Source organism: Poecilia reticulata, chromosome 11 (genome assembly GCF_904066995.2).
Source record: "Poecilia reticulata chromosome 11, P_reticulata-male-v2, whole genome shotgun sequence".
NCBI classification, from domain to species: Eukaryota; Metazoa; Chordata; class Actinopteri; order Cyprinodontiformes; family Poeciliidae; genus Poecilia; species Poecilia reticulata.
Genome location: NC_088840.1, coordinates 22192052 through 22215736, shown reverse-complemented (window position 1 = coordinate 22215736; position 23685 = coordinate 22192052). Strand labels below are relative to the sequence as shown.

The 23685-nt window shown below is 38.1% G+C and overlaps 3 protein-coding genes across 4 annotated transcripts; 2 read left to right on the top strand and 1 right to left on the bottom strand.

Annotated features, from left to right (window-relative positions):
* Positions 1-130: 130 nt before the first annotated feature.
* Positions 131-22187, bottom strand: bop1 (BOP1 ribosomal biogenesis factor). The gene is made up of 17 exons (XM_008422336.2): positions 22052-22187; positions 10191-10400; positions 9158-9343; positions 8469-8564; positions 7206-7360; positions 7009-7126; positions 5723-5824; positions 5437-5649; positions 4755-4916; positions 4596-4676; positions 3823-3892; positions 3543-3675; positions 2610-2793; positions 1880-2171; positions 1709-1793; positions 498-605; positions 131-420 (listed from the first exon to the last, which is right to left on the bottom strand). Exons 2-17 carry the CDS (start codon positions 10305-10307, stop codon positions 267-269), a joined length of 2256 nt encoding a protein of 751 aa, XP_008420558.2. The 5' UTR covers positions 10308-10400; positions 22052-22187; the 3' UTR covers positions 131-266.
* Positions 11588-16228, top strand: LOC103472584 (uncharacterized). 2 transcript variants are annotated; one of them, XM_081612521.1, is made up of 2 exons: positions 11588-11678; positions 14030-16228. In XM_081612521.1, exon 2 carries the CDS (start codon positions 14143-14145, stop codon positions 15409-15411), a length of 1269 nt encoding a protein of 422 aa, XP_081468647.1. In that variant the 5' UTR covers positions 11588-11678; positions 14030-14142; the 3' UTR covers positions 15412-16228. The 2 variants fall into 2 exon arrangements, with proteins under 2 accessions (XP_081468647.1, XP_008420556.2); XM_008422334.3 differs by having other exon boundaries at positions 11588-11815.
* Positions 20193-23446, top strand: LOC103472582 (uncharacterized). Its single transcript, XM_008422330.3, has 2 exons — positions 20193-20463; positions 22082-23446. The coding sequence occupies exons 1-2, from the start codon at positions 20352-20354 to the stop codon at positions 22882-22884; spliced, it is 915 nt and encodes a 304-aa protein (XP_008420552.1). The 5' UTR covers positions 20193-20351; the 3' UTR covers positions 22885-23446.
* Positions 23447-23685: the final 239 nt, after the last annotated feature.

Here is a 23685-nt window from a genome sequence, read left to right as displayed (position 1 = left end):
TAACAAGGGTCAGAACAGTTATGACAAAATGGTGGATTGGTTCCGATTTATGTTTTAAACCCCACTGAATCTGTTTCGGTGGTTTAAAACAGATTTTTATGCAGATTAAAACGCAACTGAACATGAAGAGTAAGAATGTTATATTTTATTGAGTACAAACAAACACAAAAACTAAGGGAAAGGACCTCCTAGCAACCAGATCTGACTGGTTGCTAGGATACAGCAAGGCAGCAGAGATCCCCGCCACTGAAATAAAGGGCCGGTTCTCAGGTGAAGAGTCTGATGGTGGCGTCGGCGCCGGACGAGAACACCCAGGGCTGCGTGGGGTGAAAGGTCACGTCCAGGACGCCGAGGTCATGAGTGATCACATGACCCCGGAGAACTTTGACTGGGACGATCAGTGGGTTCTGCAGCAGATCGCTGGAAGAGAAAGGAAAAGCTGAAACACTTTGATCCCTAAAACAGGTGTGTGGCATGTGAGCAGGCGGAGGCGTTACTTGTAGACGGTTCCGTGGCAGACGATGACCGATCCGTCGTCCGACGCCGAGGCGAACAGCGGGTAACCTCTGTGGTACGCCACACTCCTCACCGCCTTCTTGTGATGCCTGATGGGCAGGGAGGAACCAAAGCACTCAGTAGACACAAAAACACCAAAACAAAATATGAAACCTACAATTCATTCAGTCAAACTTCTATTATTTATATACATGTATTCCTTACGCACGGTAATATATTTCAAATGTTTTATATCTGATAATTCAGATAAACTTAAAGTTAAATAAATGCAAAATGTTTATAATTAGAGCTGCACTAATGTTTAATTTAGTAACAGACTGTTCTATTGTTTATTTGATAACTGAGTAGTTGGATAAAAAATTTTTTTGGCACATTCTGCTGATTTTTTATTTAATACTTATGCAACATTAGAAATGCAGAAAAATGCAAACAAATGTTAAATTCCCTTTCAAATAAAAACAACAAAAACATTTTATTACCTAAATAGCAATAATGTATCAGAGGTTTTGTTTTTTAAAATAAATAAATGTACATAAGATGAAATAGAAAGATAAAAAGCAAACATGCATTAAAAAATATATTAAGCCTCTGTGTATTAATTATTTATACATTGAAGCGTAACATATTTTAAATGCTTGTTTGCTTTGTATATTTATTCTGAATTTTTATACATTTATTTTTTAAGCTCTACTACTGAGTTAACGAAACATACAAAATACCAATGCGATTGTCCTACAATGCATCTGTGTGCAAATTGTAATAAATTCTATTTTATTCTGATCCTTTGTTGTACGATTGATCATTTGTGGAAAAAGCTGCGCCTGCAGCTAAAAAAAAAAAAAAAAGTGACTCAATGTCATGTAATTTACTGTTGGATAACTAGAATCAATGAATGCATGATTCACCTGAAATTATTTTTGCAAAGTGTCTTCAGATGACATTTGTTGTGAACTGGTGCTGTATAAATAAAATGAACTGAACTGAATGTATCAGTTAAACTTTCTGAAAACGTAACTATCAAAAACAATAAAAACCTGAAATGTGTCAGTGTGTTTAATTCATTTTTAAGTGAATTTCTGAGCTAAAGTAATATTATATATAATTAACTAACAAGTCCCTTAAAAGGAAAAACCTTAAATTATTGAGATGAATTGGTTCATTAATGCCTTAATCCATAGAGATAATAACGTACCGCAGCATCTTGTACGGTTTGGTTGAAAGGTCGAGGTCGAACCAGCTCAGCCTGCAGTCGTAGCTCCCACAGATCACATGATCACCTGCAGGCAGACAGACAGACAGACAGGTGAGACTCAGGCTCCGCCCCCAGCAGTGACACTGGACTGAACAGAACCCGTCCACCTACCTCCAGAGTGAACGGCGATGCTGGAGATCCACTTGGAGTTGGCCTGGAGCTTCTTGGTCATTTCCTGCTTCACTAGGTTGTAGATCCGGACCGACCGCTGCGTCGCCACGAAGAAGTAGGGCCTGATGGGGTGGAAGGACACGGCCTGGACCAGGCCTTTGTTCCTCCTGAAGGGGTTCTGGCTCCGCCGACGGCTCAGCTGGTGGATGAACACCTGCAGGTGGCTGGAGTGGTCCGGCATCACCGACGCCAGGTAGTCTCCTTTACTGTGCCACGTCACCTGGTGGACCGGCTGAGGAGACGCATTTCTCTATGTTAGTTCCCTTTAAAGCTACAGTATGCGACTTTTATTTAAAAATGTTGCTTTTACATATTTGTTAAAAATGTCAGTATGTTGTCACAGTTTAATATGACACAGACCAAAAACAACCAATCAGAGCCAGGAGGCGGGTCTAAGCGCTGTCAATCATCCTCATGTACTCACTACTTAATGTGAAGAAACAACTTGATGTTACAGAAAAACTATCTGCTGTTATTGGTGGCTATGCTAACTAGCCTTAGCATTCATAGGAGTGCTAAGACCCGTCTCCTGGCTCTGATTGGCTGTTGGAGAATGCACAGGAGCTTGATTTTCCCACAGACCATCAATCTCCTACCACACTGTCATCACAATGTTACATACTGCAGCTTTGAATCATGGTTTTAAATCTATTCAGGGGAATCATCTCACCTTGGGATGTTGGATTTTGAGGCGGAGGCCCTGATTTAGCTCCTCCCCCTCTGTTTCTGACCAAACTACAGGCTGAGACTCTTCAGAGGGCCCTTCCTCCTGCTGGGCGGAGAGAAGCCTCTCCGACGCCGAGATGACCTGCTTATCGGCCAGAGCTGGAGACAAGATCAACACTGCAGAGTCCCTACAAAAACCAACGAGAACAAGACGTGAGACATAGGGCTGGACAACAAATCAATAACAAAATGTATCGCCATTCGCAATGTGTGATATTCGATAATTTCACTGATTTCAATCCAGGTCCGCCGGATTGATAACCAGGTTAACTCATTGGCAATAGAAGCTAATAATATTTTTCTTTGCTAGATAAATGCAGTTAAGCCCAGAATTATTCAAACTGCTAGCAAAATTTACATTTTTAATTATTTACACTCAACAAAGTAGTTTGATTCTGATATAGGATATGAGTCTGGTATTTCTTTTTCAAAATATTACATATTCCTACATCCCCACAGCATTCTGGGGGATGTAGGCAGAAGAAATGTTTTAGCTGCTTAACCTCTCACTGGTAGCTCAGCAAAGCTGGTGAAATCAACTGACTCACTCTCTGTGGTTACCTAGCAACCAACTCATTCTATGGTTACCTAGCAACAATCTGCTGAGTAACTGGCGCAGCAGCAGTTTAAGGTTTCACCACTGTGCCTCAAAACTGCTTAAAAATAAACAACAATGGCGTAGAGTGAAAACTGGGTAAAACAGGGAAGGTCACATCAATGGCTTGTCAGTATTTCAGATATTTAAAACAAAAAAAAACTAATCAATAACCATCAATATCGACTGATATGAAGCGCTTGTATCATGCTACATTTTTTCAGCCAAATTATCCAGCTCTGGCGAGACGCGTAGGGGACCAGACGGAAAACAGACGCTTACACAGCGACAGCCACGAGGCAGAGCGACGGGTTCGGGTTCCAGGCAACGCTCTTCACGGCTCCGCCCACCTGGACCGTCTTCAGGCAGCGAGACGAACACACCTCCCACAGCCGGACCGAGCCGTCGTCACTGCCTGCAGATACAGCAAACGACCGATTTTATTCAAGAATGTTTTGTTCACTCAGCATGCACAGTTTTATTTTACTAGGCTTGCTATTAAAAAGTGATGGATTTTTACCAAATGTTTGCATCATTTAATGTCAGAACACTTTAAAGGTACCTGAAACGAGCCACTGTCCTGATGGCGACACGCTGATGGAGCGAACCAGGCCGCTGTGACCTCGATACACCTGGACACAGAAACACGCCACGGTAAAGATCGAAACGAGGCCTGCAGTTATCGATTATTGTACTGATCATTCTGACGATTAATTGGTTCGTCGGATAAAAACAATTGGACCACTTTGCTGATTTTTAATGCAATATTAGAAATACATTTAAAAATTCCTTATTTAAATAAAAAAATTAACATACTGCCTGAATGCAACAACAAAGCATTAATTTAGTGAACGCTTGATAACTTGTAGCAAATTATGAATTTGTAGCTAAAAATATATTTCTAATATCAAAATGAGAAAAGTTGACTTATCAATACATTATAGACGATTTGTAGATTATTTTTGGATTAACTGATTAATTATTGGGCAGCAAAAGGTGATTAATAGGAGTTTTTTTACTGCAAAATTTGAACCAGATGAAGCTAAAACTGCTACCTGAGGAGTTTTGGGTAGATAACATATTTATAGATGAGTAAATTTTTTATTTTTTTTTAAATGAATAAAATAAAAAAACATTTTTGTAAATTTTTTGGTTGGTTACTGCTTAAAGTTTGTTGTTTTTTCAACAATAGCCTTTTGAATCGCCTATTAATGACTAATTAATCACTAAATTAGTACATGATTATTTCAATAACCAATTAATCACGATTAATTGATTCCGCCAAAGTTGAAAGCATCTAATTTTTGCGTCTTTTACGTTTTGTTTTTATTTTACCAGAGCCTGGGTTGTCGGAAACGGCTGCAGGTCCTTCGGTTTGGGAAGTTTGGGGATCAGATCTTCTGGGTTGACGTTCACCTGCAGGTAGACGGGGAATCGTTAAAACCACAAACCGGCTCCACCTGCTGGACGGAGGAGTAACGAACAGGTGCTCACCCTCATCTTCCTCTGCCGCGGACACAGGTAGAGGTCGAGGCAGCGCTCAAACCTCTCGTGGATGAACCGAGAGAACGCTGGAACATGACGGAGGCTGGGATACTTTTTGGGGATGAAGGGCAGCTTGCGGTCAGACGGGTCCTGCTGCTCCCAGAGAGCTTTCTGTGAACGGAGAGAGGAAGAAACGGACCACGAGTCAGGATTATTTATACAGGACAATTAAGAAACAAACAAACATCACATTTTGTCAAACGCCATAGTAAAAATCGTCAAATATGTTGATCAATGTTCCACTTATTACTAATCAAAAGCAACAGGAGGGTTTTTAGTCGAGATCTAAAGGATCTCAGTGTTTCGGCTGTTTTGCAGTTTTCTGGAAGTTTGATCCAGAATTGTGGTGCATAGAAGCTGAAGCTGCTTCTCCTCGTCTGGTTCTGGGGATGCAGAGCAGAACCAGAACCAGAAGACCTGAGAGGTTCTGGAAGGTTGCTATAACAACAGCAGATATTCAGCGTATTGAGGTGCTGATCCAATCAGTGATTTATAAACTAACAACAGTATTTTATAGTCCAATCTCTGAGCTACAGGGAGTCAGTGTAGAACTGGGTGATGAGCTCCAACTTCCTGGTTTGGGATTGATTGATTTATTGCTTATTGCCGTTGGTCTTAGCAGGAGACCGACCTCCTCGTCTGTGAACATGAACTCCGGCGGAGGGTTGTAGGATTCCTCGTGACCCGGCAGAGGAACCTTAGGAGCCGGCAGGTGCATCTTGTGTTTGGCCAGAATGGACGAGTCCTCATTGGCCCACAGGTCGTAGAACCGCCCCTTGCTGTCGTCCTGGACCCGCCGAGGTTTGATCCAACCCATTTTGATGGCGTGAACCAGTTTGGAGACCTGCAGGAAGGTGAATTCAAACATTTAGAGACGCGAGAGACTGATAAAGTATTAGTGTTTTGGTGGTTTTTACCTTCTCCTTTTCGATGAGTGAAGGGATGAAGCTGCGCTTGTCTGCAGGTCTGTTTGTGACTGGATGAATCATGATGTCATTACTGAAGAACTCCACTGTGGGCTGAGGACGAAGCAGAGCTGACAGTCAGCACAAATATCACAAAACTGTTATTTTATTTGTTTCTTGTAAAACATAGATTATGTATTACAAGACCTGTTGAAGAAGTTAATTATTCTGAATCTGTATTATTATTATTACCGCATTTTCCGCACTATAAGGCACCTAAAAACCTTCAATTTCCTCAAAAACCGACAGTGCGCCTTATAATCCGGTGCGCCTTATATATGGACCAATATTGAGCCACAACAAGTCTAGCAACTACGGTAAGCAGCTGCCGACTTCATTTTCCCAGTAGAAGAAGAAGCGCACGGTGCATGCTGGGATAGTTGTCAGAACGCTGGTTTGTTAATAAAGTTTGATAATATATTTAAAGCCAGGGGGGCGGAGGAAGAGACAGAGACTATGGCGGCAGCGTGTCGGTTGGTCTGTGTTACCCAGAAAGCAGTTGGGCACAATATCGCAACACCAACACTGTGAGTGAAACAATGAGTTGTCATAGTAGGGGCAGCCTACTATATAAAGTACTCTGAGACCAATTCTTTACAATGTAGACGTGTAATAATAGAGTACGGAACAAATTGGCAACCCAAACTGAAACATCTATTCTATGCGCCTTATAATGCGGAAAATACGGTATTATTATGGGTCAGTAAAGTTCCTTGTCCTGTTGTTAAAGTCAGTTTGTAATTATTTAGTTTTTATTTGCTGGTTGTGTAAAGTGAACAGACATGTTAATATGTTTTCTTTTATGAGTTTACAATGTTAGCTGGAGTACCTTGGAGATTTGTTTTAGAAAAACAAACAGGAAATATTCCGATGCTCCATGAATGACGAAACGAAGGTTTAATGATCTTGTGTTCGTTCTTCACTTTGTGTTCTTGCCATTGACAGGAATTTAAATATTGTTTTTCTACTTCTGTACTTGTTTTAGCATTGTGTGTTTTTTTTTTCATTTTTAACTTGTGTATTAAAAGGTTAAAACTTTCAACATCAGGTTTTTTATTACATATTTCTGATAACTACTAGTGATACATTTAATTAAACTGAGATAAACTCACTTCTCCCTCTTTTACAAACATAAAAGTTTTGGTCAGTTAATTATTTTGTTATTGGATGTGTTTGCACAAGCTTCCTCTTGTCCTACTTGCTTGATTAGTTTTAAACTTTGAAGTAAACATCATTACCTCGTACTCATTGAAATTAACGTCTCCAAACTGTCCTTTCTGCAGACGGTTCACCAACTCGATCTGCTCCTCCGTCAGCACGATGTCGCTCGCCGTCTTCTTGTCATGAACCGTTTTCCTATTTAGAAAAGCATCATCACGACTTCCTGTCTGAAACTACGAGGAAAACAGACAGTTGTCATCTTTCCTGTTCCTACCAGTAGTCGGGATTCTCCATTTTGTCCAAGAAGTCATCAAGCTCGTCCTTGTTCCTGATCGGCTTGAAGATCTTCTTCCCGTCTAAATCGTAGCCGACGTGAGGGAAGTCTTTGTACCACTCCATGGGGATGTTTCCCACCGTGTTCCTGATGTCCTGCAGGGCGATTCACAGCGTTCACACATTTTTCCCACAGTAAAACACAAACATGTTTCAAGCATTTTCAAGATGAGTTTTCAAAATTTTCCAGCACTACACTTTGGAAATAAACAAAACAAATACATTAAAGAAGAAATTCATAATTATGTGACACCATTTAGTACTGCTATTGTCTTGTTATAATAAACTGTTTTTTTAGTGTATCTCACACACTTTATATGCATGACTGAGAATAAAACACTAATTTAACAAATAATAATAATTTTGTTAATGTATAAAATATAACCTAACCTTTACTTCAATTACACAGATAAAAACTATGCTGTTTGAACATCAAACATTTTCCAAACCCTGAAAACACGTGACTGAAATTCAAGCATTTTCAAGGATTTCAAGCACCTGCGCAAATCCTGGATTAAATAGCGACGAGGCAGGAGGGAACAGAAGCACAAGAAACTATAAACCAAACCTTTTTCTGCAGGTGTGGCATCTTCACAATAAAAATTTTAATGTGTGCATCACAGAAATGTGTCCCCCAATTAGTTTTTCTTTGTTTTAAGGCTGCAACTAATAGTCCATTTTAGTAATGGACTATTCTGACAATTTAATCAATTAATCTGATAAAAGATTGGCCCCTTTTGCACATTTTACATTTAACCATGTAAGCCATTTTACTAAATAATACAAACATATTAAGAGATGCAAATAGTCATTAAATTCATTTTTTAAGTAATAAAATAAAAAAAATGCTAATGCCCAAAATGCAACAGCATGGCATTTCTTTTGCTTGATGATTTGTAGCAAGTCAGAAAATTTCCTAATTTAAGTCTGTAAGCACCAATTAACGATTAATTGATTACTAAATTAGTCAACGATTAATTATAATGGATCCAATTAATTGTTTCAGCCCTAATTTTTATAAGAATCAAAATATCACTTTGTAAGCAATAAAACTGCTTTAATGCGTTTCAAAAAGTGTTCAGATTTGATGTTAATAAAAAAGTTGCATTAAACTGAGAGTGTGTAGCAGATTTTGAATGAACCGTCTGAGAAAACGAAAACACTGGAGATCAGAGAGCATCCGATTTTCAAAAACTCGTCCCACCTCTTCGTCTGACGTGTCATGGTCGTATTCGTCTTCCTTCTTCGCTTCCTTTTCTTCATCTGCTCCTTCCTTCTTCCTGCTCTTTTTCACAGTCGACTGAAAAGTACCACAGCAGCCAATCAGGTGAGCTGAACAGGTGAGTCGCGACCAACCAATCAAGCAATCAGGTTCATCAGAGGTCTAAAACTTTTACAATTTAAAGAGCAAAATTTCCCTTTAGTCCTACTAACTAAAACTCCCTTATAGATGCTAATGTGATATAATCTGTTTAGGCTATTTTCAAGTAATATAATGGTCACTAACATTTTATTACCATTTTAAAATAAAAAAAACATTTTCAATAAATAGTATCCACTGTAATATGAAAAATAGTTCTAAAAAAATAACACACTTAGTAACATAAGTCAATGAATAAACAGCTAAAAACTGCATTTTTAAAAATTGTACCTAATAATTAAAAACATTGTTTTCTACACCATGCGCAAAAACACAATCACACCAAGTAATTTTCTCTAATTTCTAGAGTAAATATTTTAGCTCACTTGAAATAAGACAAAGCTAACAACTTTTCAGTAAGAAATAGATGTTTGTTTAAACTAAATAATTCCTTATTATTGATGAAACTGTACAAGTTTTAGTAATAAGACATTTTTCCCATAAGTTAATTTATCTGCCAAAGGAATTAGTACTTTTTCATTCTGGTCCTGTTCATCATCATCATCATCATCATCCTCATCTAATCCTCCCTCTTCTCCCTCCTCTTCCTCTTCGTCAGGGTCACTCCCAGAATCCTCCAGGCCTGAGTAGACGCTCTCCTCGCTGTCTGATAAATCTTCATCATCTTCTTCCAAAGATTTGTTGTTCAAATTGAAGAGCTGAGGAGCAAACAGACATTTAACACCAAACTCCAAGACGAAATGTAGTAAACATATTAAAGGGTCAGACATGTTAAAAAAGCACCAAGAAACCCTAAAATCCCATTTTTTTTCCCAGATCAGTGAAAGCACCATATTTACTACAAAGCTAATAATGAAGGAAGATGTTTTAACGCAAGTAACATTTAGTATCAAGGCGGTTTTATAAATGAACCCAGAAGTGAGAAGATATTGAAATAAAAACTGTAGTTTCAAGTCTGTGGTTCCATCAGGCTGCAGAAGAGCGAGAGAGAGCAAGACTTTTGACAGATAACATGAAAGCTGCTTTGTTTTATCCTTTTGAGGTTCCAACCTGTCATTGAGGGTTACTCTGTGCTTAAACTGCTTTTACATAAAATACTTTTTTTTTTACTCAGTCTTACTGGAGGGATATTTGTGTGTATAAACTTGTTGTTTGCAGGCGATTTCATGTTATGTTTAATTAGAGAACAGGTTATATTTAGCACTACAAATGTTGTGCATTTTATTTGCAAGGTGTCCAAAACAGTTTTATTTGATGTGGGGAATAAACCATTTCGTGGGCTGTCATCTCTTACAGCAGTTTCCTGGTATAACTTTAATAAACTCTAAGGTTAAAGGTCACAGCCCGGTCTGCAGCTCGTAACGCATCCAATCTGATGAAATCAGAACAGAAAACTGTCTCCTTTTCTTCAACCTCAAACAATCCCTCAACTGTTTTGCTTCGCCTTCTGTGTGTTAGCATATGCTAACAGCTAGCCACCAGTTCCTGACCAGTTCACCCAGTTCTCCTCCTCTTCCTCCGGTTGCCTGTCAGTGAGAGTCTCACCTGATCTTCCTCCTCCTCCTCATCGTCCTGTTTACTCCTCTTTTTGTTCGTTTTCTCTGTTTTCTTCATCCCGGCTCTCTGTTCGGCTTTCTGCACGTTTCCTCTGCTCGCCTCCATTGAACCACGTGGGAACCTCCGGGTTCAGAGGTTACGCGACGGAAGTCGAAGAATGGTTTATTTCTGGCGCCACCCTCTGGTCAGATGCAGGAACTGAATGGAAAAGCTCAAAATACTAAAATAGATCTTGCAAAATAAATCTATTTCACCATCAAATTTTAATTTAAGAAAACGTGTTCGTCTAACAAGGGATGAAGAGTCAAATTATGATAATAATTCTTATAATTTATTCTATTCATAAATACCGTTTCCTGAAAATTACACGTCATTTATCAACCAATTATCAACATTTTAAAATTTATTTAAGGAAGTGCTTAAACGTTACGACACAAAACCCCAAATTTTATTACATATATGTTAATATCTTAAGATTTAAAATTTCTTTGGTATTTTTAATATTTGCTGCTTTATTTTTATCACACTATTTAGTTTTATGTGACTATTCTTGGATTTAAAAAAAGAAGAAAATAATAGGTTTTGGACCTCAAGAAGCAGATTCACTTTTATCATGCTGTGAAACTTTTTCTCTGCTAGTTCTCACTAGGTGTATAAACATTTTGTGTAATGTATGACAAAGTCCATGTCAAGATCAAAAATCCCAGATTCTGCAATTAAAACAATGGTAAAAAAAAAAAAAAAAAAAAAAAAAAAAAAGAAGAAGAAGAAAATAAAAAAATAACTACCTGGTCAAATAAATTATTGAAATAAATTATTTTAAGTTCTCAAGATTTAGTAAATTCTACTTACTCTTTTCAAATGGCTGAATTATTTCTAACTGTTAAAAATATCATTACTCAGAGAAAAGTAGTATTTGTTTTCAAACCAAACAAAACTAAATGCAGATAACTAAAGTATTAAGAAAAGTGGACAAGAAAACATACTTGCAAAAATTTAAAGTAAAAAGTCATTTTTGCTTATTAATCTGATATTTGAAAAGCTATATTAAACATAATAAGGTATGATGTAATAAAGATGTCATATTTTACTGAATTTATGTTTGCACTAAAACCTTATGAAACAACACTTTTACTACAAGTACTTATGTAGATATGTATGCACTAATTTATTGTCAGAGGTTTAGCTGTAGATATTAATTACAGTTTGTTATTAAGGTTTGTGTTAAAATATTATCATTGCTTATTTCTTAACAAATTTCGCAAGGATATTTTCAAATGAAGTAGGGAGCAATAATTAAATTCAGACTGTTTTGGCTTCCTCTCTCCAGACAAACGTGAAACGGAACGAAACGTTGGGTTCCGGTTTTCCCCCGGAGCGCTATATTGAGACAACAAGACATTAATAGCAGCGTAATAGATCGGATTCCTGTCTGTGAGCAGAACTGGATCGTTTTAGCCGTATAATGACGCTGATGTGAGTGTTTACAACAACAACATGTTCAGTTCGGCCACTTAGAGTTCGTTAAAAAACGACCGAAGAAGAAGAAATGGATTCAGATCACAGGCTGCTGGATCTGAACCAAACACCTCAAATAACCCGACACGGAGCAGGTTTGTAACGCCATCGGGTTTTAAACGCACTTTGTAGGTTGGTGTGTTTATTTATGGATTATTATAGGGATAAAATAAATAGTGGAGTGAATGTCAGCAGACAAAGAATAGAATAGAAATAGAGAAAGGCTTCACTTTTCCTCAGTTTGGGAACTACTTTTTACTTTTAATTGAGTACAATTTTTGGGTACTCCACCCACTTCCTGCAGATATTAAAACAGGATAAAAGAAATGTTAAGTATGTAAACACTTATTGAGCTTGTTGGGAGCTGTGATGGTCAGAATCCAACACCTGCTATACATGATGCGGTCGTGGAGAAAATATTCAGTTTGTTGTTTAACTTAGAATATTAACATGGTTTAAAACATCAGGTCTCACTCCAGTTGTCCGTTTGCTTTTCTTATAGTTTTTGTTTCGCTGAGTAAATGAATTATGCAGCTTGACAAAGGTTGAATATTTATTTCTATTTTTTTTTGGGGGGGGGAGGGGGAAGCTCATTTTCTGAGAGTCGTGTAAAAAAAGATTGTAAAATTAACAGTAACTTTATATAACTTCAGAATGATTCCTGCTGCTGACGTTTTTATCCAGGCTGTGATTGTGTCTGAACCGAGTTATTGCGTAACCTCCTGGTCACAGGCAGCAGCCGCTATGATCGAACCACTGAGAATGAAACGGAGATTTGAAGATTCTAGATAGAAAACTAATTCAAACTAAATTAAAGACGTGATTAGTGATGTCATTTTATTTTAAGTCCTTCTGCCTCCCGCCTGCAGTGGGTCAAACACACAGCCGTCCTTCCTGATGAGCTTATCGTCGTAAAAATGACTCCCTGCATCTTATTCATCTCATTAAAGTTAAGCTTATTTTATTTGGAGTCGCATCAACATTATGAATTTCCTCAACGTGTCGGTTGTGGCAGAATGCAATAATAAAACTACCCATTAATAAAGCGCCAACACTGCAAAAACACAAAATCTTGCCAAGTGTTTTTAGTTTAGTTTTTAGGTTTAGTACACTTTAAATACAAAACTAATTTACAAAAAGCTTTTCAGCAAGAAATATGAGCTGAAGTCAGAGTATTTTCACTGGCTGATTATTTCACGTATATCAAGATATTTCCCCCATTTTATAAGTTAATTGATCTGCCAATATAACAAATACTTTTAATCAATATTAAGAAATGTACTAAAAATTGTCACTATATCTTACTGAAAAGTAACTTTTAAATTAAGTTTGTCTTATTTCAAGAGTAATAAGATGCTTGCTCTAGAAACCTGACCAAAAATACTTGGCGAGATTTTTTTCTGCAATCGATTAGCACTTCTTAAAATGTAATAATTTTTAACATCGTTTCACAGTGATGTAATTTGGTTTCATACAAAATACTGTCTAAGCACACAACTATTATCTTAATGTTCAATTTATGTGACTCTTTAGAGTCTGGAAGGCCACATAAGTACTTATGGCAGGCCAGATTTGGCCCATGGGCCTTCAGTTTGACACCTATGATCAAGATGGATGAGTTGTTTACTGCAGCTGGACGGCTTGTAATAATCCGTCCCTCCAGGATGTTTTTTTGTGTTTGTTGCTGCCTAAAATTACTGATTTTGTGGCATCTTTTTCAAAATGTTGCAGTCAAATTTGCTGTTTTTTTTTAAAGATTTATTCTTATAAATAAATCTTAAAAAATCTTCAGTCTTGCAAAAATGTTAAAATTGATGCAGATAAACTTCACCTGAAAAAAGACAGGATTTTAAACATCATTAATATTTAAATGAAAACAACATTCTCAAGTACCTGCTTGAAATAGTACCATTAATACAGATAAAATCATGTCCCGAGGAGAGGTCAAAGGTCAAGAGAATAATTCCACATTGGTCATTTAATTAACATGAACAGTTTACACTATATGAGCGAATCCTACAGAACTTCTCCAAATTATTTTTGCAGCAAAAACAGAAAAGGAAAATGTAAGAGTTTGGCCTCAAACACACTTTCATCTTGCAGGTTCGGCTTTCAAGAGACGTCATAAAACAGGAAGTTAGAAAGAGGCTAAAGGTTTTCCAAAAAAATGTATCAAAGTCCCACTCAGTTCAATAGATTAAAATATTAATCAACTGTATGGATAGTAATTAAATCTAAAATTCAAATTTTTAATCTGTAGATCACGAAGTATTCTGTAACATTGTTCCTTTGTTTGTTTGCCTATTCAGATCGTCTACAGCAGAATTTCACAGATCATCAGGATGGGAACTCTAATGTGAACCAGGAGAAAGAAGAACTTGTTCAGATTAAAGAAGAATGGGATGAACTGAAACCGCTGCAGATGACAGACAGCAAGAAGCAGCAGGAACTTCTGAATGTAACCGAGAACCAGGCGGCCCTACAACATCAGGGGATAAAGGAAGAACAGGTGGAACTACAAGTTCTGCAGGTCAAAGAGGAACATGAGGTGGAACAAGAGACTCCGCACAGATCGCAGAACCATGTGGAGCGAGAGAATCAGCACATAAAACCAGAACCAGAGGAACTGGAAATCCTGCAGGTGAAAGTGGAAGAGATGGAAATGTGTATTAGTCGGGATGGGGAGAAGGTCTCACTGAAGCAGGAGGCTAATTCCTTTGAGGAAAGAGACTGTGTGGAACCAGAACCAATCAGGAATGGAGTCGACTCCCAGGACTCTCCAGAAGCTGAGAACCAGAACCAGGAAGGGAGCAATCCTGAAGACTCAGAATCAAGCCGGGACGAGAACCTGTATTCCTGTGAAGTTTGTGATAAATATTTCACACTCAGCAGTTACTTAAATGATCACATGAGAACTCACACAGGTGAGAAGGCGTTCGCCTGTCTGACCTGTGGAAAGACGTTCACTCAGAGATGTAACCTGACCCGTCACATGAGAGCTCACACGGGCGAGCGACCTTATCCATGCGAAGTGTGTGGCAAAGGTTTCAACGACAGTGGGGATTTAACTCGTCACATGAGAACACACACGGGTGAGAAACCTTTCTCGTGTGTGACTTGTGGGAAGGGTTTTACCAGGCAGATCAGCCTGACCGCTCACATGAGAATACACACGGGTGAGAAGCCTTACCCATGTCTGTCCTGTGGGAAAAGTTTCACTCAAAGCAGCGCCTTAACCGTCCACATGAGAACCCACACGGGTGAAAAGCCGTATCCCTGCGGGGTGTGTGGGAAGCGTTTCTCCCGGAGCTGCCACCTAAACGTCCACATGATCACTCACACAGGCGAGACATTCCCGTGTCTCACCTGTGGGAAACATTTCACCCACAACAGTGCCTTAAACGTCCACATGAGAATTCACACAGGTGAGAAGCCGTATCCGTGTGGGTTGTGCAGCAAGTCCTTCTCTCGGAGTAGCCTACTGACTGTTCACATGAGAACGCATTCGGGAGAGAAGCCCTACCCATGCGAAGTGTGTGGGAAGTATTTCTCACGGCGCAGCCACCTGACAGATCACATGAGGACCCACACGGGGGAGAAGCCTTTCTCCTGTCAGACCTGTGGAAAGTGTTTCAGTGGCAGGCATAGTTTGAAGTTTCACATGGGGACTCACATGCGAGAAAATGTTTAACCTGAGAAATCATAGAGTTCATTAAGCTGCACTTCTTGAGCACTTATATAAATAATTGATCTTGAAAGCTAAAAGAGTAAAAGTTTCAGTTAATTCAAAAGTAAATAATAAAACTTATATTTATAACTTATTTTATCTTTTAAACATTTAAAAAGAAATATATGTATTTTTAAGTGTGATTATTAATGTTTGTGTGTTATTTGTAGAATAGGGGTGATCGACACTGCTAACTAAAAAGTTAGCTCTGCTAACCCCACAGCACTAATCATAAACAAACACTAAAGCACTAGTCCAACACGGTATTTAGTCGAAGCTATTGCTAAAACACTAAACTCAATCATGGTGGTACCCACCATGTGTTAACCACATGGCATGGAGTATGTCGGCCTATAAGAGGTGACATCTGTCGCGACACGCCTACCTGTAAGGTGGCACTTCAGGAGGAGATTCTTTAGAACAGACATTTCCCCTCATGGTTTCATTTTTATAGTTGTTGAGTTTTGCTAACACTAATTATGTTGCTAATTTTGCCTAATTGACCGGTCAGAAAGCACACAGCACATCAAGAAGATTTTAAACAGTAGAACAGTAATGCATTATGGGTACAGAAAATGTAATCACTAGTGGAGAAAAGGATGAGTACCAATAAAAAGACTCTAAAACAATTAATAAATGTGAACTTTTGCATGCATGGGTTTAACACTTCTGGTGGTTCATGCAAGTCTTGTATTTGTCTGTAAACCTCATTTATTCGTTTGATGTACTGGCTCATTAAAGTTCCTGTAATAAAGAAAGAATGTGAAGATAGGAAACAAAACTGCTGCTTAAAGAGTCTTCTAACATTTCAATATAAGTTCTCAAACTTTATTAAACTAAAAGTCTATCGCTTTGAAATGTAGATGGAAAATTTGATGTAGGGTAAGCTAAGTACGCTAAATGTATTACAATTTAGTAAAAATGCTAAATGGATATGCTAAAAATTAGCTCTGCTAGTAGTGGATTAGCAGACTTTCTAAAGCCCTATGTTGGTTTAATACACTTGCTAAAGGAAATCATCAACTAAGAACTTTTTTTATCTTGGACCCACATTAAAATTTTGTTAGGATCTTAGAATAGAAATACTCTTTGCTGTCTCACAAAAGATGACATTTCTGTGCAACATCTACAAATTCACAGGCTCACACAACAATTGAATATAAAACATATACAAAACATAAGGAATGAAAAATACTTTACAGTAAGGGCAAAATTTCAACATAAACACCATGTAGTTATAAAAAAAATACTCCAGTCCAGACGACTTTTGTAACAGTAAATAAAGTCTAACAAAAAGAGAAAGAAGAAATCTCTGCTTCTTTTCCACATCACTGTAAAAGTTTGCTTCTTATTTTCCATCTGCCCAGCATTTATGTTAGAGTTGTCTGAATGAAAGCATATGACTCACACTTCATTAACTTGGATGTAGTCAATGTTGGTCATTTTTTCTTATAAAGGTAACATTAAATGACACCATAGGTGTCTCAAAACTGTCATTCATAGTTCTGATTTTGCAAACAGTCTCTAACAGTTTGATCAAATTAACAATGGCCCAGTTGTGAACATAACATTTTTTCAAAACCATTTCCCAAGTGATATTAATCCGAGCGAATAATCCATCCATCTCTCCCTTCAACCGCCTCCTTTATCAACTCTTTAAACCCAAACCAAACTAGAGTAGGGCTGAAACGATTCCTCGAGTGATTCGAGTACCTCGATTATTAAAATTCCTCGAGGAAAATTGACCTGCCTCGAAGCTTCGTTAATTTATGTTTTATCATTTAGTGCACCGTGTTTCAGCCGGAACATTATTTGCATTGAGCGGAGCTCTGACTTCCGCCTCTGAGTTGTTGACGGAAGCTACGTGTTGGCGGCATAACATCCCATCTTCAAGTTCGGCCCGCGTGGATTTTACTGATTGGTGATAATTCCGGGTTTTCATCGTTTTTGTGGGACCAATAAACATCCTTAAAATGACCGGCGCGATGCCGGGAGTTCGGCAGCCTTTCTGCTCCGGAGCTGCTGGTTGAACAGCGGGAAGAAGCTGAGGAGGATTTATACAGGTGAGCGGAGAGACTGAACACGGCGGGCAGCTGAGGGTTGATGCTTACAGGGTAAGAGCAGCTTTACGGACGAACCGCACAATAAACTTATATCATCCCGGTCTGAACAAACAGGAGGCGGAACATGGCTGGTAGATGAGCTTCTGAACGGAGGAGCCGTAAATATCCTGTATTGCTCCCCCGGTCTACAAAAAAGTAACGGGTAGGGAAGCTCAAATGTGGAAAAAATAGACTGATGTTGATATCCGACAGTAACACTGGTGTTATGGAAGATTTACCAATATTTTATTTCATAATTGTTTTTATCCGATTACTCGATTAATCGTAAGAAAAATCTATAGATTACTCGATTACTAAAATAATCGTTTACAACAGCCCTAAACTAGAGAAACACTCCATTTCTGCAGGGAAGTCATGCCAGACTGAAGAACGCCAACAACAGCCTGGGGAAATACTCTGCTGCCTGGAAGCACGCCCTTTGGTCGGACGAGATAACATTAAATCTCACCGGCCATAAATGCATTGTTTATGTCTGGAGAAACAGGGGAGAGGCCCCACAGTGAAACAGCTACAATATCTGCAATGGAGGATTCCTCGTCGTCACTAATAAGAGACCATTAGGAGAGAGACACGGATACAAACATGGCTGAAGAACAACAAACCCAATCTGCCTCCATTTATGTGTACTTATTAAATTTAAGATGGTAAAAAGGCTCCATACAGTTAAAAATATTTCCCCATGTTAACCCCATTTGTGACCAGAGTAAACTTTACTCTCTCTGCCATGTTTTTGGCGTGTCCTGGCCTAACAGCATTCTGGTCTTCAAGTTGTGAAGCTTATTCAGGAGTTTTTAGAGTCACCGTTCACCCATTTCTCTCTTTGGTGCATCAAAAAACGATGTTTCTCTCACAAAGCCGCCACTGAACTGCATGTCCTGCTCCTCCCTTCTAGCACATTGGCTCATTCTCCTGAACTAGAAAAGTCACTTCTCCACAGATTGATCTGTGATGTTATGATTGTTTTTAAATGAAAGAATTAGATACACTCTGGCTTAACATGGCGCCCTCTATCCATTTGTTCTTTGGATAGTCACTGTAAAACCCCATGGGGGATTTTTGTTGTTTTTTCTCCCATGTCCTGTTTTAAGTGTTTATTTTCTGTGTAAAGTTTAATAAATGTACATTGACAAAAAAACATGGTGGATTCAGTGTTATTATTCTTTCTGCATTTGGATGCTGTGCCCACTGTAAAACATTTGGGTCACTTTAGTTGTGTCTACTGTCTTCTACTCTTTAAATCAAATAAATTTAGCCAGTTTAGATTTTGAACCTAATGTGAGTTTGTGAAAGATAAACTTGCAGCAGTAAGTTGTGTTAACTTTTTTTTTTTATTAATTTTGTCATACCTCCAAGAATTGACTAAACTAAAGTTTTTAGGTCAGCACTTAAAAAAACTGAAAGAAGAAAAAAAAACAGGAGTGGGAAATATTTCCCAGAATGCTTAGCGGCATGTTTTTGTATCCTGAGATGGAAGTGCGTTACATTAATCTGACTCTTGTGTTTTAAGAAGGTAAACGTTTATTTTAATGTCCTGTTCACACTAAATGTTTTTGCATAGAATATAATAAAATTTATTTTTAGATCAGAAATTTTGTTGATGCAATTTGAAACAAGAATTTAATTTTAAAGTAAAATAAGTATTTATTTGAACTTGATATTGTGAGTAAAATAAGAGAAATGTGGCTCTTTAGAACTCACAATTCAAGATTAATGAACTTAAAGTTTAGATAACTCGTCTCTTGTTAAATCAACGTCATGAACTTTAATTTCTGAGTTGAAACCAAAACAATCTTCTTGTTCACTTAAAATGCATTTTCAAGGCAGCAGGTGGAATTTCATTTTCAAGTTAAACCAACTTCAAATGTTTTACAGTGCTGCTGGAGGGATTTTTGCTTCGACATTTTTGCTACAGTTTTGATGCGTAACCGTGGCAACATGGTTTTGTTTTTACAACTGCAAGCAGCTGATTTGCATCTCAAAAGCTCAAAGATTTAAATCAGAACTGCAAAAGCAAACATGGTGGATTAAAAGTGTTTTCCAACAATTGATTGTGTTATGAAGGGCGCGTTACTTTGGAATATCGTCTCTGCGGCCTGAATATTGAGCTATTAGCATGTCAAAGTCTTCAGTCAGAGGCCTCTTCAGAGTCCTTGCAAGACTGACTGTTACCAGAGATCTTCTGCCCACAGCATCACCATGAACAACAACTCTTAAGATGGTTCTTTATTAATCCTGTGTGAAATTCAGATATTGTGGTTGTGGCATTCATAAAGGTTACATAAACACACGATCAAGTAGTCAAAATTCTCATCATTTACTTTTAATAGAATCAAAGTTTTTCGTATTAGAGACTTTTTGATTTAAGATTTAAAACATTTTTTTATCAAATGTGTAAAAAAAAAAATCTACAGAAATCCAAAAATGCCACATCAAAGCTGATGGTTAGAGCTGAGACAAGGAGGCGGTTTGTGATAATAATCCAAAACTGCAATATTGCAATACCCATATTTACAGCAGCATGCTGAAAATGTTATGCTAGCTTCACCTTAATTTTACCAAAACATTTTGTTATAGGCCTACTTACTCCATTTCCAGGATTGTTATTTTTAAGTTCAAATGAAAGCGGAACTAAAGTTATTTCACAGTTTCTCCCAGAGCGTCACAGGGAGAAGCACGGGAGATCCAAACAGAGCCTGACTGACAGCGTTAGCTTTGCATCCGAGACTGTCAGGAGACTCCATCCGTTCTTTTAGGCAGAGCATTTCACTGTCTGCAGTAAAAATGTCTTCAGTTCAGCCTCAGAGAGCGCTAAGTAAGGAGCATGAAACTCCCGCTGAAAAAACATTTCCTGAGTTTAAAGAAATCATCGTCAAGTCCGAAGAGGAGGTCGATGGTAAGCTCAGACTGCTGGACTTCACACCAATAGATGTGGAAAAAACACAGCGGCGCTCATTTATTTGGGCTTTTATGAAAATTTGAGCTAATATGGTGGGTTGGGTTTAAAGTCGACACTTCTACAGCTTCATTTAATCAGGTGAATGCGACTTCGGGCCCATTCGCCGCGGTCAAGCCAGCCCCCATTCCCAGAATATACGGCGAAGCCCACAAACGAGCCAGACGCCACATTGGCTTCGTTGTCCAGTAGACACAATACGTCATCGCGTCCGCCATATTGAGAGTGGCAAGGGTGCCGTTATAATCGATGCAAGCATCCTTGGAAAATACTTTTCTTGTTATAGTTTTCAAAGAAACGCTAACGTTTACGTTCAAAACAAAACGTTTTGAACGTTTTGTTCAAAACGTTCAAAACCATTTCCAACACAAAAGTTTGTTAATTCTTCCTCTAGTAATAATGATTTAGACAAAGTTAACACTCTTCAGTTCAAGATATAACTTTTTGGTTAGAATTCAGGTAATGGATAAATGGACGTCTCATGGATACACCAAAAATTAATTACAATAGAGAATAACATTAAAATAAATTAAAATATACAAATTAAGATGCAATATAAAATTATGAAAAAATAGATGCAGAGTGTAATAAGATAATAGAAAGTGTTTGTGCAGAGTAATAAAAGTAGTCTTTTTGCAAATATACTAGTTATGCCTTGATTATAATCATGGAATTTTATTTATTACACCTATTCTGTCTGATAAATATTGAGGATTTGAATCTTTATAAACTATTTTTATGGTTTAAAGAATGGGTTAACTCACTCTAAGCTTGGTTTCAGTGACATCTAGTGGAGAAATAGGTGACCCTTCAGTTGAGTATAATCGGCCCAATGAGCTTTTTTTTTTTTAATGAAAGCCCATTTTGATGGTGACCTGCTACACTAAACATGCTAATTTTCTTGCACAAAATTATTCTTAGATAAAGAGATTTTAGTCTGCTCAGTTCTGCCCATTTTGAGCTCCTTTCAGAATGAGCTGTTTTAGGGGGTCGTGTCACTTTAAATTCAAATAAGCTGCTGCTGGCCACGCACCCAAATTCAACATTTACACTTGCATGTGAAAATGTTTGCAAACAGATGTACAATTATGCAATCCGCACATCTTAGACGAGCAGAAGTAGAGCCTCCTGCACAACCAAGAAGAATGCAGCAAGTGGTTTCTGAATGGTAAATCAACAACAAACGAGACAGACATTGTACAGCCATTGGAAAAGCTGTACAATGGCTTTTCCAGCAGCCATTGTACAGCACATACAATGGTAAAACCAGCTGACCAAATGTCCTGGAACTCAACTTGGGTTGCTAGGTGACATGCCAGACTCACCTGGGGTTGCTAGGTAATGAGGCCCATCTAACATGACTTAACAATTGGGAACCAGACATCAAACAATATTAACTTGTGTTGTTCTAAGTGCTTAAGTTGTTTTTAGAAGGAGTTGAGACCCAAATGGAATAACAGAAATGTGAAAATTTTGAATTTTGCTCAACAGGTTCCCTTTAAAGTGAAGGCGGCTTTCTTTTACTCACATTTCTAATCTTTTCTTTCTTTTCATCCAGATCTGCCTCAGTATTATGACAGTAAAGACGACCAGCAGCCCTCTAACCAGGAGAAGAAAACCAGTTTGGACGAGGAGGAACCAGAACCTCTTCTGATGAAACAGGACCAAGAGGAAGAAGAGGAGCAGGTGGAGCTGGTGCATCTGGAGATAAAAGAGGAAGAGGAGGAACTCTACATCAGTCAGGATCAAGAGAGCGTTGTGTTCAAGCAGGAGATTGATACTTCAATGATGACTCTTTGCAATAAGGAAAAATCTGCTTCTAAACGTAACCAGGAAGTTCCTGAATCTAAGAAACAGGAAGCTGAAGACCCTGGATCCAGAAAAGACGAAGAACCAAAACAAAACAGCTTCCTGAAAACTCACACATTCAAGAATCTGTACTCCTGTAAAATCTGTGGCAAAATTTTCCCTCAAAACAGTCACTTAACGAGACACATGAGAATTCACACAGGCGAGAAGCCGTTTTCATGCGTCACCTGTGGAAAATGCTTCAGTCAGAAAGGTAACTTAGCGTATCACATGAAGGGTCACACCGGCGAGAAGCCCTTCTCGTGCATCACCTGTGGAAAAAGCTTCAGTTTCAAAAGTATTTTACTCATTCATTCAAGAATTCACACAGCTGAGAAGCCCTTCTCATGTCTGACCTGTGGAAAAAGCTTCACCCAGAAAAGCAGTTTGACGTACCACATGCGGGTTCACACGGGTGAGAAGCCGTTCTCCTGCATGTTCTGCGGAAAAACCTTCAGGCAAAGATCAAAATTAACTCGTCACACCAGAATCCACACTGGCGAGAAGGCCTAAGACTGAAGCGTCGAGGTGCTTTTGAAACTCAGCTGTTCAGAATCTGGACTGATTAATGAATAATCACAGTTGACTACATTTTTCTGATGAAAAAAAACCCGAATAGCACTAAAATATTAATTACACTTACATGTAATGTCTTTCTGCCAAATTTGATCTCCCAGTTTAAAGGGAGGTTGAGTCGGCGAACCAATCAGTGCTGATGTTTGATCTTTTTGTCTTCCTCTGCATGGATCTTCATCGACTTCAAAGCAAGTCTGACTTGTGATGTTCATATGCGGACTGTTTTTGTTTAAGAATGTTTAGTTTAGAGAATGTGTTGATAAAATGATTTAAATGTCTGATTTCAAAGTGACTTGGAAAAAAGAAAAAGTGTAGGTTTTTACAGAACAAAATGGACTGATTGTGAGTTTTTCCTCACGACAAACATGAAGTCCTGGTTGCTAATAGGGACCATTGAAGTTTAAATACATCAAAGCATAACTGACATTTTAATGTGAATGTTTTCCTTCGTGTTCAGTGTTATGAATAGAAAAGGAATAAAAACCTGGTTGATGCCGCATCATTGTCGTCTCTGGAGTTTTTTTTAAAGCAAGTGTCACAGCGTTTTAAGTTCCAAAGCCAAAGATTTCTGCAAAGGCTGTGGGTGGTTTGATTCGCGCGCACTTCCAACTTGATTGTTTTGTAAAAATATATGATTTTTTTTTTTCAAAAATAAAACAAAAATAATTACTAAAAATGTCTTACAACTTAGTTGAAAATGAAAATAATCTTAATTTGATGTTTCAAGCAAAAAAAAGT

What these genes read in the sequence shown, in the direction of transcription:
- bop1 (XM_008422336.2), bottom strand. Translation starts at nt 10,307, where the DNA reads ATGGAGGCGAGCAGAGGAAACGTGCAGAAAGCCGAACAGAGAGCCGGG. An exon ending in TGCCTCGTGGCTGTCGCTGT is followed by an intron (nt 2,794 to 3,542) that starts GTAAGCGTCTGT and finishes TGGTTTTTGTAG; the next exon opens with GGACTCTGCAGTGTTGATCT. An exon ending in AAACCGTACAAGATGCTGCG is followed by an intron (nt 606 to 1,708) that starts GTACGTTATTAT and finishes CCTGCCCATCAG; the next exon opens with GCATCACAAGAAGGCGGTGA.
- LOC103472584 (XM_008422334.3), top strand. Translation starts at nt 11,752, where the DNA reads ATGGATTCAGATCACAGGCTGCTGGATCTGAACCAAACACCTCAAATA. An exon ending in AATAACCCGACACGGAGCAG is followed by an intron (nt 11,816 to 14,029) that starts GTTTGTAACGCC and finishes TTGCCTATTCAG; the next exon opens with ATCGTCTACAGCAGAATTTC.
- LOC103472582 (XM_008422330.3), top strand. Translation starts at nt 20,352, where the DNA reads ATGTCTTCAGTTCAGCCTCAGAGAGCGCTAAGTAAGGAGCATGAAACT. An exon ending in GTCCGAAGAGGAGGTCGATG is followed by an intron (nt 20,464 to 22,081) that starts GTAAGCTCAGAC and finishes CTTTTCATCCAG; the next exon opens with ATCTGCCTCAGTATTATGAC.